Source organism: Camelus ferus, chromosome 20 (assembly GCF_009834535.1).
Source record: "Camelus ferus isolate YT-003-E chromosome 20, BCGSAC_Cfer_1.0, whole genome shotgun sequence".
Taxonomy (NCBI): Eukaryota; Metazoa; Chordata; class Mammalia; order Artiodactyla; family Camelidae; genus Camelus; species Camelus ferus.
In genome coordinates this window covers 24542053-24556285 of record NC_045715.1, presented here as the reverse complement: position 1 = coordinate 24556285, position 14233 = coordinate 24542053, and the positions used below count along the sequence as shown (strand labels likewise).

The 14233-nt window shown below is 50.3% G+C and overlaps 1 protein-coding gene across 9 annotated transcripts in view; it reads left to right on the top strand.

The window, feature by feature from the left end:
* CPNE5 (copine 5) overlaps positions 1 to 14233 on the top strand; it is a 99481-nt gene that overhangs the window by 75015 nt on the left and 10233 nt on the right. For 8 of the 9 annotated variants that reach the window (XM_032462962.1, XM_032462960.1, XM_032462961.1 and 5 more), the window contains 4 exons: positions 1066 to 1107; positions 3262 to 3337; positions 9852 to 9905; positions 13076 to 13137. In XM_032462962.1, the coding sequence (XP_032318853.1) occupies positions 1066 to 1107; positions 3262 to 3337; positions 9852 to 9905; positions 13076 to 13137 (234 nt within the window). The remainder of the gene's footprint in view (positions 1 to 1065; positions 1108 to 3261; positions 3338 to 9851; positions 9906 to 13075; positions 13138 to 14233) is intronic. The other variant, XM_032462967.1, reaches the window with a different exon arrangement.

The window sequence follows — 14233 nt, the reverse complement described above, 5'->3', positions numbered from 1 at the left end:
TTCATTTCCAAAACAGTTCCTGCACTGCTGCAAAAGCCGCACCCCACCCCCATGCCCCGTGGAGGCTCATCTGAAGGGAGACAGCGCCTCCTTCTGGGGGTTCCGGAACCCCAAGGCTGACTTCCCACAGACCTGAGGAGATGGGCTGTGACCATGGGCAAGATGATATGTTCATAGAACACAAGCCCAGGCAGCCACCTCTGTGAGCCCCATTTAGACCTGAAGGCTGGAGACCCCAGCTCCCCCACGCCTCTCCCACCCGCCCAGACCCTGACCCTGCAGTGAGACCCTGGCAGCTGCCCTGTCCCTGGGCATCCCTGGAGGATGGCTGGCACCAAGGGTTAACCCACAACCCTCCACCTCCCTCCTCCACTTCTGGTCTGCTAGCCTGTTGCCATGGAAACAGGCTAAAAATAAAATGGGCTCCTGAAGCCCAGCCCCATGCTCAGGAGTCAAAACAAACTAATTAAAGCAGCCAGGCTAAAATGTGAAGATAATTACACCCTCACTCAGGAGCCAGTCTGGTGTGGAAAAGCTCAACAGGCCATCTCCAAGTCAGGGCCCTTGGGCCCAGCCCTGACATGCAGGGCTGGCTGCCCAACACTCAGACCTCTTGGACCCTGGGGTCCCACCACATAGTCTTGTCACTCCTCCCCAGGAGAGCCCTCCCTGCTTAGAAGTGACAGCCGGGGAGCAGCACACTCCCACTGCAACAGCCCCACCCCTGATAAACTGACAGTATGGCTTCATGCTGGGACCTGTGCCCTGTCTGCAGTGGCCAAGCAGAAGGTGGGGTGAACTGAAATCTGAGGCTGCTTTTCCACATCTTCCCTGAAATTCAGGGAAGTCCCTACGTAGCTCTGAGACTGCCCCATCTCTAAAACCTTTAAAGGTCTCAAGATAGTTCCTTTGTCTCTTGGGCTGCTTCCTCTCCACTGAGGGCCCTGGGAGCCTGGTGGGTGTTCCTGCATCCCCTTTTGGTCCAGGAGCATAAGAAGGGCCCCATCCTCAGGCCATGTAGGTGCTGGGTCTAGTCCATCCCACCACGGGTCCTTTGCCTTACAGGACCATCAAGGTGGAGGTATACGACTGGGATCGAGATGGCAGGTAAGCTGGCAGAAGGACAGAAGGTGAGCAGGGATGGGGTCAGCAACTTGGGGGAAGGGCCCTTTCATGGGGAGAGCTGTGCCCAGGCCCCCACCCATGGCAGCTCTGAGGGTAAGGGGGCCTGGGTTCTCCTGGGGAGGGTCCACTGCCCTCTTGGCTCATCCCTGCCCAGCTCCACTGAGGCATCAGAGGACCTGTGTCCTGCAGGATATGGTGTGAGAGGCATTAGAAGCCTCTTTTCCTCAAGTAGTTGCCTAGCAGCCAGCCAGTGCCTAAAATCTCCCCACATTTTGGGAGAATTTAGAATTGTCTTTTTTTTTTTTAAATAATTTTTAAGGTACATCTTTCGCTGATTTTCTTTATTTTTTTAATGGAGGTACTGGGGATTGAACCCAGGACCTCATGCATCCTAAGCATACGCGCTACCACTCATCCCCCTAGAGTTTTCTGAAATGTGTATGTTCTGAGGTGTAGACAGATACTGGTGACCTGAGCATTCATGGCCATGTTCTCTGTGTCAGGCTAAGCATTATGGGGTGAAGAAGATGCAGCTCAGCCCTCAGAGACTCACTGAAATCTAGCGGGTAGGCCCTCAGCTCATCAGAGGAGCTGTTTGCAGGGATCAGGGCCTGAGGGAGTGGAATATGGGAGAGGTAAGCTCTAACGCAGACGAATGGACCCAGGAGCTGTGAGGCAAAGCCTGAGTAGGGCTGAGCCTGGCCTTGGGGAAGCCAGTGCCTTCCCCTTCTGTGGGTCTAAGTGCCCCGAAGGAGCCAGTGTCACTGAGAATTCATAAACAAGGACAAGAACAGGCCTCTCACAGTTTTAGTAGAACCCTCACTGGCTCCTGCTTGTCTGTTGAGCCAAATCCAAGTATGTTATCTTGACTTGTGAGCCCTCCATTCTGCAGTAGGGAGTGTCATGGAAGGGCTTTAAGCCCTGTAATCTCCACTGGTGCCTCTCAAGGCTGTGACGTGGACAGGGATGCTGGAAAGGGCTGTGCAAGCCCAGGTCTAAATTAGGCTCAAGCCCCTTCCAAAGAGCTCACCTTCCTGAGACCTTCCTGCAGAGAAACTCTGGTGCCAACTCACTCTGTCCCCTCCTCTCTGCTTTAACCACATCACAGGCAAGTCAGCCTCAGGTTTCCACCCATGACTCACCTCGTCATCTCACCCTGGAGTTCCCCCTACTTCTCCTTTACCGGGAAAGCTGGGGCCAGCCAACAGATGCCCTTGGGTCCCACTATCAAGGAGCTCACAGTCCGAATGCTGAGAGCTGTAAATATGTAGACAAAACGCAGTGTGGGCTCAAGGTGGGGCAAGGCCCCAGGGACACCTGCTTGGCATCACTCTCTATCAGCAGCTCCAGGCCAGGCTATTAACCGCTACCCTCTACCAGGCACAGTGACGGTGAAAGGCAGCCAATCACGGGGAAGATGGGAGTTCTGCTTTGTACAAGGTTTGGCTGTACTTAACCTCAACACACACTTGTGGGGCAGAGATCCAGAAGGTGTAAACACTGCAGAAAACACCTCAAGCTGCCTGGACATAGGACTAATTGTCTTTTCAAAAAATGTTCTTGAAAAAATGTCATGCACACAGAAAAGTAGAGAGAAGAGTTGAATGAACACTTTAAGCCTATCACCTGAATCTAACAAGTGGTACATGTTGCCATAGTTGCTTTATCTGTGCTTTGCTGATGCAGTTTAAGTTACAGTCATCGTGGCATTTTTACCTCTATGTATCTCATTGAGAATGTCTAAAAAACAAGGGTATTTTCCTACATAAGTACAAATATCATTATCACACCTGACACATTGAACAATAATTCTTGAATACTGTCTAATATTCATTTCATATTCAGATCTCCCCAGTTGTCCCCAAAATAGCTTCTATTGCTAGTTTGTTCAAATAAGTAGAAGTGGGTCCCATTCTCCAGGAGCCTGCTCTTTGCTGGGTGACTGTTAGGTTTCTTGTTCCATGGGTGACGGGTGACACTGGACTCTTCCCGGGGACCCAGCCTCTCTGCTGGTGTGGACCCCTGGAGCAGAGGCCCTGGGCAGAATTGGGAGCCAGGGGAAGGGATGTGAAAGGTGGAGGGATGGGCAGAGCAGAGTCTGGGCCTCGTGGTCTCAGCAGCAGCCTTCCCTTGCAGCCATGACTTCATTGGGGAGTTTACCACCAGCTACCGGGAGCTGGCCCGCGGGCAGAGCCAATTCAACATCTATGAGGTGAGGCAGATGCCTGAAGGCTGGGGTTTGCTGTTATAATACATATCTTCCAGTCACTAAGGACTACAGTGAGCCATGTGCTGGGCTGGGGTTTTTTGTTTGTTTTTTATTGAAGTGTAGTTGATTTACAATGTTGTGTTAGTTTCTGATGTGCAGCATAGTAATTCAGATATACATATATATATATATTATTTTTCATATTCTTTTTTTTCCCTTAACTTTTTTAAATTGGAGGCACTGGGGATTGAATCCAGGCCCTTGTGCATGCTAAGCATGAGTGCTACCACTGAGCTATACCCTCCCCCTCATATTCTTTTTAATTATAAGTTATTACAAGATATTGAATATTGTTCCCTGTGCAATACATTGGGACCTTATTGTTTATCTATTTGATATATAGTAGTTTGTATCTGCTAATCCCAAACTCCTAATTTATCCCTCCCCTCCTTTCCTCTTTGGTAACCAAAAATTTGTTTTCTATGTCTGTGAGTCTGTTTCTGTTTTGTATAAATTCAGTTGTATCATTTTTTAGATTCCACATATAAGTGATATCATATGATATTTGTCTTTCTCTGTCTGACTTACTTCACTTAGTATAACAATCTTCAGGTCCATCCATGTTGCTGCAAATGGCATTATTTCATTCTTTTTATGGCTGAGTAGTATTTCATTGCGCGCGCGCGTGTGTGTATTTATCTATATATAGATCACACCACAACTTCTTTATCCAATCATCTGTCTATGGACATTTAGGTTGCTGCCGTGTCTTGGCTGTTGTAAATAGTGCTGCTATGAACATTGGAGTGCATGTATCTTTTCAAATTAGAGTTTTCTCCAGAGATATGCCCAGGAATGGGATTGCTGGATCATATGGTAACTCTATTTTCAGTTTTTTAAGGAATCACCATACTGTTTTCCATAGTGGCTGCACCAGATTACATTCTCACCAATAGTGTAGGAGCGTTCCCTTTTCTCCACACACTGAGGTGGGGTTTTTGCATGTTCTCTTGTGAGGTGGGTGTTATTGTTCCATTCTACTGTCAAAGAGACTGAATCTCAGAGAAATTAGGGGAGTTGACTGAAGACATGTGGTCCAGTAACTGGCAGAATCAAGAGGCAGACAACCTAAGCTTGTTTGACTCCAGATCACTGAGTTATAGGGCCCCCTTAAGAGAGCTCTTCCAACAAGGTTGGGGGATAGAACTGTGGGTGGGGCAGAAGGTGAGAGACAGTATCAGAAGCTTCTGAGCCTGAGACTTGAGATCCTGAATTCAGAATAGCTTCTGCGTTCAATCAGAACAGTTTCAGGACCTGCAGAATATCTTATCTCTTCTGGAAGGAAAGACAGGAATAGGAGTCAGGATACCTCCGTCTAGTCCTGGAGAACCTTGGACAAGGTACCCAGTCTCTCTGGAGATAATAGTGTTTGCCCTCAAAGAACAGTTTCTATGGCTGAGCCTTCGTCTGTGTGTGTTCTCCCTCCCAGGAGACCATCCCACCTTCCAAAGCTAGCTCAGGCCCTACTCCTCTGGGGCCTTCCCAGCTGGGCCAGCCTTCTGTGCTCTCTCCTTCTGAACTTCATGGACAGCACAGTTCACGCCAGACCCACTAAACTGCAGAAACTTATAACCCTAACTTATGGCCTGGGTTTCATATCTGACTACCACGTACTAGCCACGTGCCCCTGGCTGAGTTCCTGCCCCCCTCTATGCCATGCACACTGAGAATTAAGTAAGTTACTAGAACAATGCCGAGCCCCCAGTGAGCATTATGTCAGTGCTGTCTCCCAGTATCATCTGTTGAGTGCCTGGGTGCCAGGAGATTTACATTTCACAACCATCTGACAAACTGGCTCTATCCTCACATCAGTAGCCACTCAGCTAGTGAGGTTGCAGAGCTGGCTTTGACTCCCATCACTGAGTCCAAATCCCTCCATATGTCCACTCCCTCAGCCTGTATCTGTTCTAAGTGGGATGGTCTTGTGTTCCAGCTGGACTGAAGTTCCCCAAGGGCAGACAAAGTGGTAGCCCTTTCTGTTGCTCTATTCACATTGGCCTGCATCCTGTTGTGCACACAGTGGGTGCTTATTATACATCCACACTGAATTCAATAGAACAAGGCTATTTGTGAGGATGGACCGTGGATAAATTTCTTTGAAAGAGCTCTGATCCTCACAGATAATTGCTTTGTTTTCTGCAAGGATAAAAGACAGAGCTGTCCCTGTCCCCTACCCAGGCAGAGAGAAGCAGGCTCCATCTTTCCCTGGACTCTTTTAAGGAGATTTTTAGGGAAGTGAAGGGAAGGGGTCAAATCTCTTGGAGCTTGACTTCTAAGGATTCTTGACAGGCTCAGACGAGGCCATGATCTCTCAGGCTTAAAGCAAAGGAGGTCAGATTACTCATTTCTCAGTGGTTGATCCCTGCTCCCTTGCAATCAACAAGAGAAGCTACAGTGCTGGTAAGCAGAAGTGCTGTCTTCACACATTGGAAACGCCATCAGGTGGAAAAGGAATTAAACTCTGGCAGCCCCAAGGCAGGCCTTGCACCATGGAGGGCAACACTGGGAGGTCAGTTTGGACTCAGGAAGGTCTTTTTAGAGTCAGAACTTCCTGAAGAGAGAACAGTGTTCTGCCACATCCTTATCTCAGGCCCTGGCATCAGCCTGGGTATCCAACTCGTATGCCCAGCTGCCTGCTGGCCACTCCTCAGACTTAGCCTTCCCAAAGTGAGTGCACTGGCTAAAGTCCCCCACAACCCTCCTCTCTCCCCTGGCCAGCCAGTTCCTTCTGTACTGTCATCATGGGGGCCATGGCATCCGAGGAGGCATCCTTGACATATCCTGCCCCTCGCCCCACACCCAGTCCACGATGGAACCCCACTCCTCTTACCACCTGTATATTCTGACATTTGTCCTCTTCATTCCCCTCCACCCCCACTGTCACCATCTCCCCTGTGTGGGGGCTTTGCAACAGTCCCCTAATGGCCTTCCCGCCTCCTTCCATCCTCTACTTGGTAACCCAAATACTCCTCCGACATGGTAATTGACCACATTGCTGCCCTGCTTAACACCTAGCTGGACATCCCACCCAGCTCCTTGGCCTGGTTTGCACAGCCTCCACCCTAGCTGAGGTCCTGCGGGGTCCGTTACCTATGAGATAAGTCTCAAGCTCCTTCACATGTGTGCCATACACCAGTGACTGCAGTCTAGGTGCAACCTGGGTGGGGGGTGGTGTATCAGTAGCAGCACAAGTCACACCTCTAGGAGCCCCTAGGGTCCAGCTCTGTCTCCTTCCCTCTGCCCACCCCTACTTTCAGCCCCATAACACCACCTGAGGCTCTGTGAAGCCTGATCTATGCTGGCTCAGTCTCTGTGGTTCATTCATGCTGATGCCTCCCCTGGGGCTTTGCTCTCCTTTACCTGGTTGGGCCTGCTCAGGCCTTGGAGACTCCCTTTGATGTTCTTCCTCCAGGAAGTCTCCACCTGCACGCCTACCCCACCCTAAAGTCTGAAATAGATGCCTGTCCTTGGTGCTCCTGTGCCCCTCACCACCCTCTTCCTCAAAGACCATGATGTCCTCAGGGATGGGGGTGATGTCTCCCTCACCGTTGTGTCCAGAGCCAGCACAGCTCCTGGAGCCTGGGAGCCACTCAGTGGCCCTTTGCATAGGAGGGCAGACTCCAGACCTGCCCTGCAGGCCCTGGGGACCCTGGGTTGGTGAGAAGAGGGAAAAGAGAAGGCTTAGAACTCCAGCCCAGGAGTTGGGATGTTGCAGGGCTGGCCTCTAGGGTGCGCTGGTCCCCTGCATGGAGCTTCGGGTGCAGCCGCTTAGGACTGGAGAGGCTGGTACATGGGGGAAGGGGTGTGCTGGGTGGTGCATGAAACCCCAGAACAAACAGGATGCTTTCTCAGTGCCCACTTCACATGAAGATCTGAGAACAAATCATTGCTTTAATATTAAAACAGTTATAATTAGAGAGTGGAAATGTGGAGTACAGGCTAATTTAAAGATAACAGAGAAGACTTCAAAGAAATGTGCTTGTGGCCAGGTCTTTGGGCGACGCCTAGACCCCCACCAAGAGTCCATGTTCATTATCCTCAGCTGGGAGGGCTACTTTGGAGTTTGAGATGCAGTCAATTCTCATAGTTCCACACCCTCATAGGACAGATTGGGAAATGGAGGCACAGTGTGGCATTGGGGCTGCAATGTACTCTCATCTCAATAGCCTGCTAGGGAGCTGCTATCCCACGAATGTGTCAGTTAGCACTGCGTCATCTGGGTGGCTTCATGCCCATGGAGGCTCTGAGGTGGTTCTGGGCTTCTCTTCCCTGGCCCTTAATTTCCACCTGTACAGCTTGCCAGCCCTACCACCTGAACTTCCCTCCTGTACCTGAAATCCAGCTCTTCCTTCCTTCTGTGTCTGCCTGGTAACCCCTGACCCCTTCCTCTTTCCTGCCTCCAGGGCCACACCTAGAGTCCCAGATCTGTGGTCACTTCATGACGGTGCTGTTTTGCCATAGCTCAGGACCTGTTCCAACACCCTCTAGACCCTCTACCTCTCACCTGGACTGGTGGTGGTGGTAATAGTAGTAGTAGCAATAAAAAATTATAGCAGCTAACACTTACATAGTATTTACTGCATTCCAGACCCTGTCCAAAGCACTTTACTTGTATTGATCCTCATACCTTTCTATGAAGTAGGTACTTTTTCCCTCCATTTTACAGATAAGGAAACTGAAGCACAGGGGAAGGTCACGCAATTACTAGGTAGCAGAACCAGGCAGAAGCCCTGGATGTCCCTCCTTCCTCTCCCCTTGTACTCAGCTCCATCAGGTCCCAACATCCTAGAGCCTTCTGTGATCATGTTCCCTAATAGCTTACAGGTTATGAGAGTTCCCTCCTGGCTGCTGGGTAATGTTCAGACATTTAGGTTGGCATTCTAGGCTATCTTAAAGGCCAGTCCAATTACTATTCCACCCCTGCGGTTCTGCAATCAAACTGGACCCCAGTTCTGTGCTCCCTGACAGCCCCCCATCTCCTCTGATTGGAATGCCTTCCCTCCATCTCTTCATGCCCAAATCCTTCCTGTCCCTCAACATCTGCCTTCAATATCGCCTGTTCCATGGAGCCTTCAGTGATGCTCCCACCTGGAATGCTCTGTCCTTCCTCCAACTCCCTTCACATTTCTGACACCCCCTTTTTGGTGGCCCTTGTCACCTATCACCCAAGGACATATCTTCTTTTTCCAGCTGGAGTGGGAGAAGAACTGGTACCCCACCCCATAGATATTTGTGAAGGAATGTGGTTGTATTTGTTATCAAGGTGGCAGTACTGGCCTGAGGGCAGAAACTTGGTTTCTAATTCTGTCCCTACCCAGGCCAGCTGTGTGACCTTAGGCAAACACCACCACTTAGGTGGTGTCTCTGTGCCTTAGTTTCCTTATCTCCAGAAGTGGATCCTAAGATGGCTGCCCCTGCAGCAAAAACAGGAGATGAGAGAGAGGGAAAGTGAGTTCACCAGAAACCTACAGATGACAGAGCAGGTATGAAAACCACCTTACTTGGAGGGGAGATTAGGAAAAGGTTGGCTGTCCCACATAAAAAACAAAACAGCTGGTGAGGATCAAATTAGAGAACAAATGCAGTACGTGCGGAAGACCCATGGAGGACTCAGAGGGGAAGGTGTTCCTCCCGACGTAGTCCAGGGGTTCTCAGCCTCGGCCCTCCTGACATTTTGGACTGGAGGATTCTTTGTTGTGGGGGACTGTCCTGTGTGTTGTAGGATTTTTAGTAACAGCCTTTGCCTCTGCCTATTCCCCCAGTTGTGACAACCAAAAATATCTTCAGACATTGCCAAATGTCCCCTGGGAGGCAAAAATCACCCCCAGTTGAGACCAGTGAGTAGCCCACCAAGAAGCGTTTTTTAAGCACTTACTCTCTGCCTAGCCCTGTGATGTATTCTCTGATGATAGCTCTGGAATTAAAGCTTGTACATGAAGAACAGTTAAGGTGGTTCTAACTGCAGTTTAAGGGTGGTTGTGGTGGTGGTAGTGGTGGTGGGGGGGAGCCTTAAAGGCCCCAGGGCAGCCCTAGGGCTGGATCTCAAAGGAGAAGTAGGGAGGATTGGATTTGGTGGAGGAAGGAAGGGAGGGCATTTCAGAGCAGTCTGAGCCAACACTCGGAGGCAGGCACGGACGGGGTCCCCTTTACAATATCGAGCCTCCTTCGGCTGCATAGGGTGGAGGGTGTGCTTAGGGGAGCAGTGGGAGAGAAGGCTAAGTAAATATTATTCCTGGTGTGTTTGGTCGTGGGATATCCATCTAACCGTCTAATCGTGAGCTCAGTTGCATAAATCTATGTACCGGTCTCTCACAAAACCTCCCTGAACCCCCCTCCCCCCAGACCCCTGGTTTTCACCTCTCACACTCTGCTTGCTGGGGCTGGGGCCACACCCAAGGGTTAGTCCTGAATGCTTAGAAACGCTCCTTCTTACCTGGCAACTGTTTTTTTTCTGCAGGTAGTAAACCCAAAAAAGAAAATGAAGAAAAAGAAATACGTGAATTCTGGCACGGTGAGTATCCACACCCTCTCTGCAGCGGGTGTAGACATCCTGAGCCCTGAGCTAGGTCTGGTGGCAGGAGTCATGCATGTCTCTGTGTGTGCTCCTGCAGAGTGTGGGAACCAGGCCTGGAGGGTGGGGGGTGGGGAGGGGTGGGGCCGATGGAGCAACAGCCCAGGGGGTAGATGGTGCAGGAGACACAACAGGCTCTGTGAGACAGAATGAGAAAACCCAGAGAGAAACTCCCACTGGGACTTCCTGCAGGAAGAGGGAAAGAAGTCGCATTTATTGGGCCCTTACTCTGGGAAATTCCCCATTTAGGTGCTTTTCACAGGTTGTTTCCTTAAGAGGCAGACACTATCATCCCCTTGTTGTGCAAGAGGAAACCAAGGCCACAGATAGGGAAGTGACTCAACCAAGGTCACAGAGCTAGAAAGTCGTGGAGACGGCAGGGAGCACAATGGTTAAGTTCAGAGCTGGCAGCTGCCGTGGGCACTGCCTGTGCTTAACCATGACCACCCTGGGATCACACTGGCCCAGTGGCTTCTGGGGCTGATTTTCAGGACATTCATGCATTTCTTCAACAAATGATTACTACCATGTGCCAGGCACTGTTCAAAGCACAATGGATACAGCTGGAAACAAGACAGACCCAAATCCATGCCCTCCTGTTTCTCCTCCCTCCTGGGGAAGAAAAAAACAAAAATATATGCACACATATACCTATGTGTGTCAGACGATTGTGAGTGCTTTGGGGGAAAAGTATAATACGGCAAATGAACAGGGAATGCCAGAGACAAAACTATTATTTTATATAAAGTAGTCAAGGAAAGCTTCACTGGGGTGACATTTGAGCAGAGATTTAAAGGTGAGGAAGCAAGTATTGAGGATATTGAGGAAAAAGAATTCTAGTTGTAGGGATCAGTTTATGCAAAGGCCCTGAGGTGGAGCCCACCAGTGCATTTACAGAACAAGCCTATGTCTTTGCAGTGCAAACGTACCTGAGTCTGTACCCTTCATGCCCCTTCCACTCTAGAAGACCATGGCCGCATCAGCCAAATGTAGTCATTTGAGTCAGGCCCACTGCAACTTCAGACTAGAAGAGGCCACAGTCAGGGAGCTCTGGGGTTCCTACGAGGAACCTTATTTTCTCCATCGGTAAAATGGGGCTAATACATCATCCCTACCCTGCTAAATGCACAGGGTAGCTGTGAAAGACATATGGAAGATATGATTGTATACTGTAAAGTACTCTGTTCATTCACAGCGGGCTGACCACCACTTCTCTGATTGTAACTGTTTCACACACAGGCTCGAGTAGTATTTCCTTTGTCCAGAGCTGCAGTGTTTTTCAGTGAGGATGCTGTCAGCATTTGGGGCAGAATAATTCTCACAGGACTTCCCCATACCTGGTGGGATGCTTAGCACCCCTGGCCTCAGCCCATAGCTAGCAGTAGAGCCCCAGTCATCATGAGACCCCCCCAAAGCTCTCCCACACATTCCTAAATGCCCCTATGGGAGGCAGCACCTTCCCCAGCTGAGAAATATTAGATGTACAATCTAAAAAAAAAAAGTTTGAAAACCACTGCTCTCATCCAGCTTTCTTACTTTAGAGATAAAGAAACTGAGGCCCAGAGAAGAATGTGATTTGTCTCAGGTGAACATAGTATGTTAGGGACAGAGCAGGACCCAGCTGAGGTCTCCCGACTTTCCCCTTGCTCCAGCATTTCCCTATTTTTACCATAAAAAATCACTCAGGGTTCAGGGCTTACTAAAATGCAGGTGCTTAGGCTAGTTCTCTGGGGTTCCCTTTTAGGAAACCCAGGCTGGGGCCCAGGAATCTGTATTTAGTGCTTCTCATATCTTACTGGAGATGTCCAGCATCTCCTGGGGATCTTGTTAAAATGCCAAGAATCTGCATTTCTACCCAGCATCAAGGTGGTTTTGATGCTGCTGGTTCGAGGATCACACTTTGAGTAGCAAGTCTCTGGGTAAATCCATATGGCCAGGCAAGTTAGGCAATTGCTTCATCCCAGGGCCTGGAGGGTATGATTTAACCCTGGCTGTAGGTTAGACTCATGTGAGGCACTGAAAAAAAGATCCAGGGCCAGAGCCCTCCCCCAGTGAAGTAATTGGTTTGGGGTCCTCTGGCTGTAAGATGTTTTAAAAACTCCCCAGGAAGTCTAATGATCATCAGTCAGTGTAGAGGCCACTGCCATAGTCCATCCAGGTGCCTAAGACCATAACCACAGTGGGTAGGGATCTCCAAGACCCAGCTCAGTACTCACAGACGCTCCCATTAATTCAGGCTAGTGGCTCATCTGTTTTGTCAAGCAGAAGCCCTGCCTGGCTTACCCAGTGAGCTGATAAAGATGACTGAATCTACACCAATTGGGGAGTGCCCCAAATCCTAGAGTGGAGTTCCCTGACATAGGTAAAACTCCCCCTGCCCCAATCCGGCCTCATTCAATTGACTTCAGCTGCCAGGCTTTCACTTGTTTCCACAATACTAAACCGTTATCGTAATGAGCTGCCAGGTAGCTGCCTGTCTGGGCAAAGCTGATGCCAGAACTGCCAGGGGCATAGGTCAAGAGGCCTCTGCTTGAGAGAGGAGGCCCCAGGTACTCAGTTACCTCCAGGGACAGGACAGGCTGCTTATGATAGTCTTGCGCCTTAGAGGATAGAGATCAAGAGATTCTAGAGGGATGAGGTGGAACAAGTGCAGGCCAAAGAGGCACGTTTCAGGATTAATAGCAGAACATGGAAGCATGGAGCTCGTCAGCATCGGCAGATCTTAGGCCTTGTCAGGAAGGCATCCCCGGCCCCCCCCCCCCGCCCCTCCACACTGGTGTCCACTTAGGAGAAACTCAGTTCCTTGGCTTGAGCGCCTGTACTCCAGTGACAGAGACAGGGCTCTTCTAGGATGCAGTTTGGCATCAAAGTCAAGAGTGCAGGCTCTGGGTTCCTCTCTCAGCTGGCCATGTCTTGGCTGTATCTTTGGACACAGTGCATCACTTCTTTGAGCTTCAGTTCCCTTGGCTGTAAAATGGGGATAATATTAGTACCTCATAGAATTGTTGTTTTCACTGTTTGCAATGATGTATGCAAACCTGGCACATGCTGAGTGCCCTGTAACTGTCAGCAAAGCTCTTCCACTAACCAAGCTCCTTTTTGTTTTCAAGGTCACGCTGCTTTCCTTTGCTGTGGAGTCAGAGTGCACATTTCTTGACTATATCAAAGGAGGGTGAGGAGAGATACTGCCTGGTTTCTTTGGCCTCAGGGAGAGGGAAGGGGCCCCACACATTGACATGAGCAGCTCTGGTCCCACCTGGCCTTTTTGAGGCCCTGGCGGGAAGCCTGTGATCCTGGGCTCTGAGCAGACCCCCATGTCTGGGCTCAAACTTGCCTAGAGCCCTGCATTTTCCTGGAATCTAAAGGGCTGCAGAGGGCGCTCCTGAGCCACAGAGGCCAGCCTGGGTCATGTGAGGCTCCTGTGCAGAGATGGGACTTCAGGTGGTAGGGACTCCGTGACAGAGAGAGCTCCCAAGGACTTAGGGAGACGGAAAGAGCCGTGGACTAAGAGTCATGGGGCCCAGGCTCTAGGCCTCTCTTTGTTGTGAATTTGCTGGATTGCTTTGGACAAGTCACTTTCCCTCCCTGGACATCAGTTTCTCCTCCTCGGCACACAAAGTGGTTGGAAATAGTGAGTTCTAAGGTTCCTTCCTGCTCTGAGCTTCTGATACCTGTGGAGTCAGTAATTAGCCTGCCCAGTATCATCAGAGACTTATACAAGGGGCAGGAGGATTTGGGGGATGAGCCAGGGGATGGTCAAAAACAAGTTTAAGGAGCAGGAAGAACCAGAAGGGTCAACATCCAGGATGAGGTGGGCAGAGCAGCCTGGTGGCTCCAGCCAATAGCTCAAGAAAAAAGAGCCTGATTCTGAGGTGAGGTGCTGCCCAGCATGCTCCCTGCCAGGACAGATGCCAGGGCAGGGTGTGGGTAGCCTAGAACTCACAGGTGCAGGCAGGTGAGTGATTACACCTGTCTGGGAAGGAGACAGGCAGGGCAGCTGCCAAAGGATCATCCCAGCCAAGCGGGCACTTGGCTACCTGGTTCTCCAGGGCAGAGGGAAAAGTCAGGCCCTGGGAAGCCACACTCACTCTCCCATGACATGCTCCCTGCTGCCTTGAGCCTACAGTTTCCAGGTTTCAAGCTCTCTTTCTACCCGCCAATCTCATACCCTTCCTGCAGTCATGCAGGGGCCTCCCTGCGCTTCCTCCCAGCCTATCCAGTCTCTGCCCTTGCTCCCTTCCCCCATCAAAACTGCTCCATTCCCTATC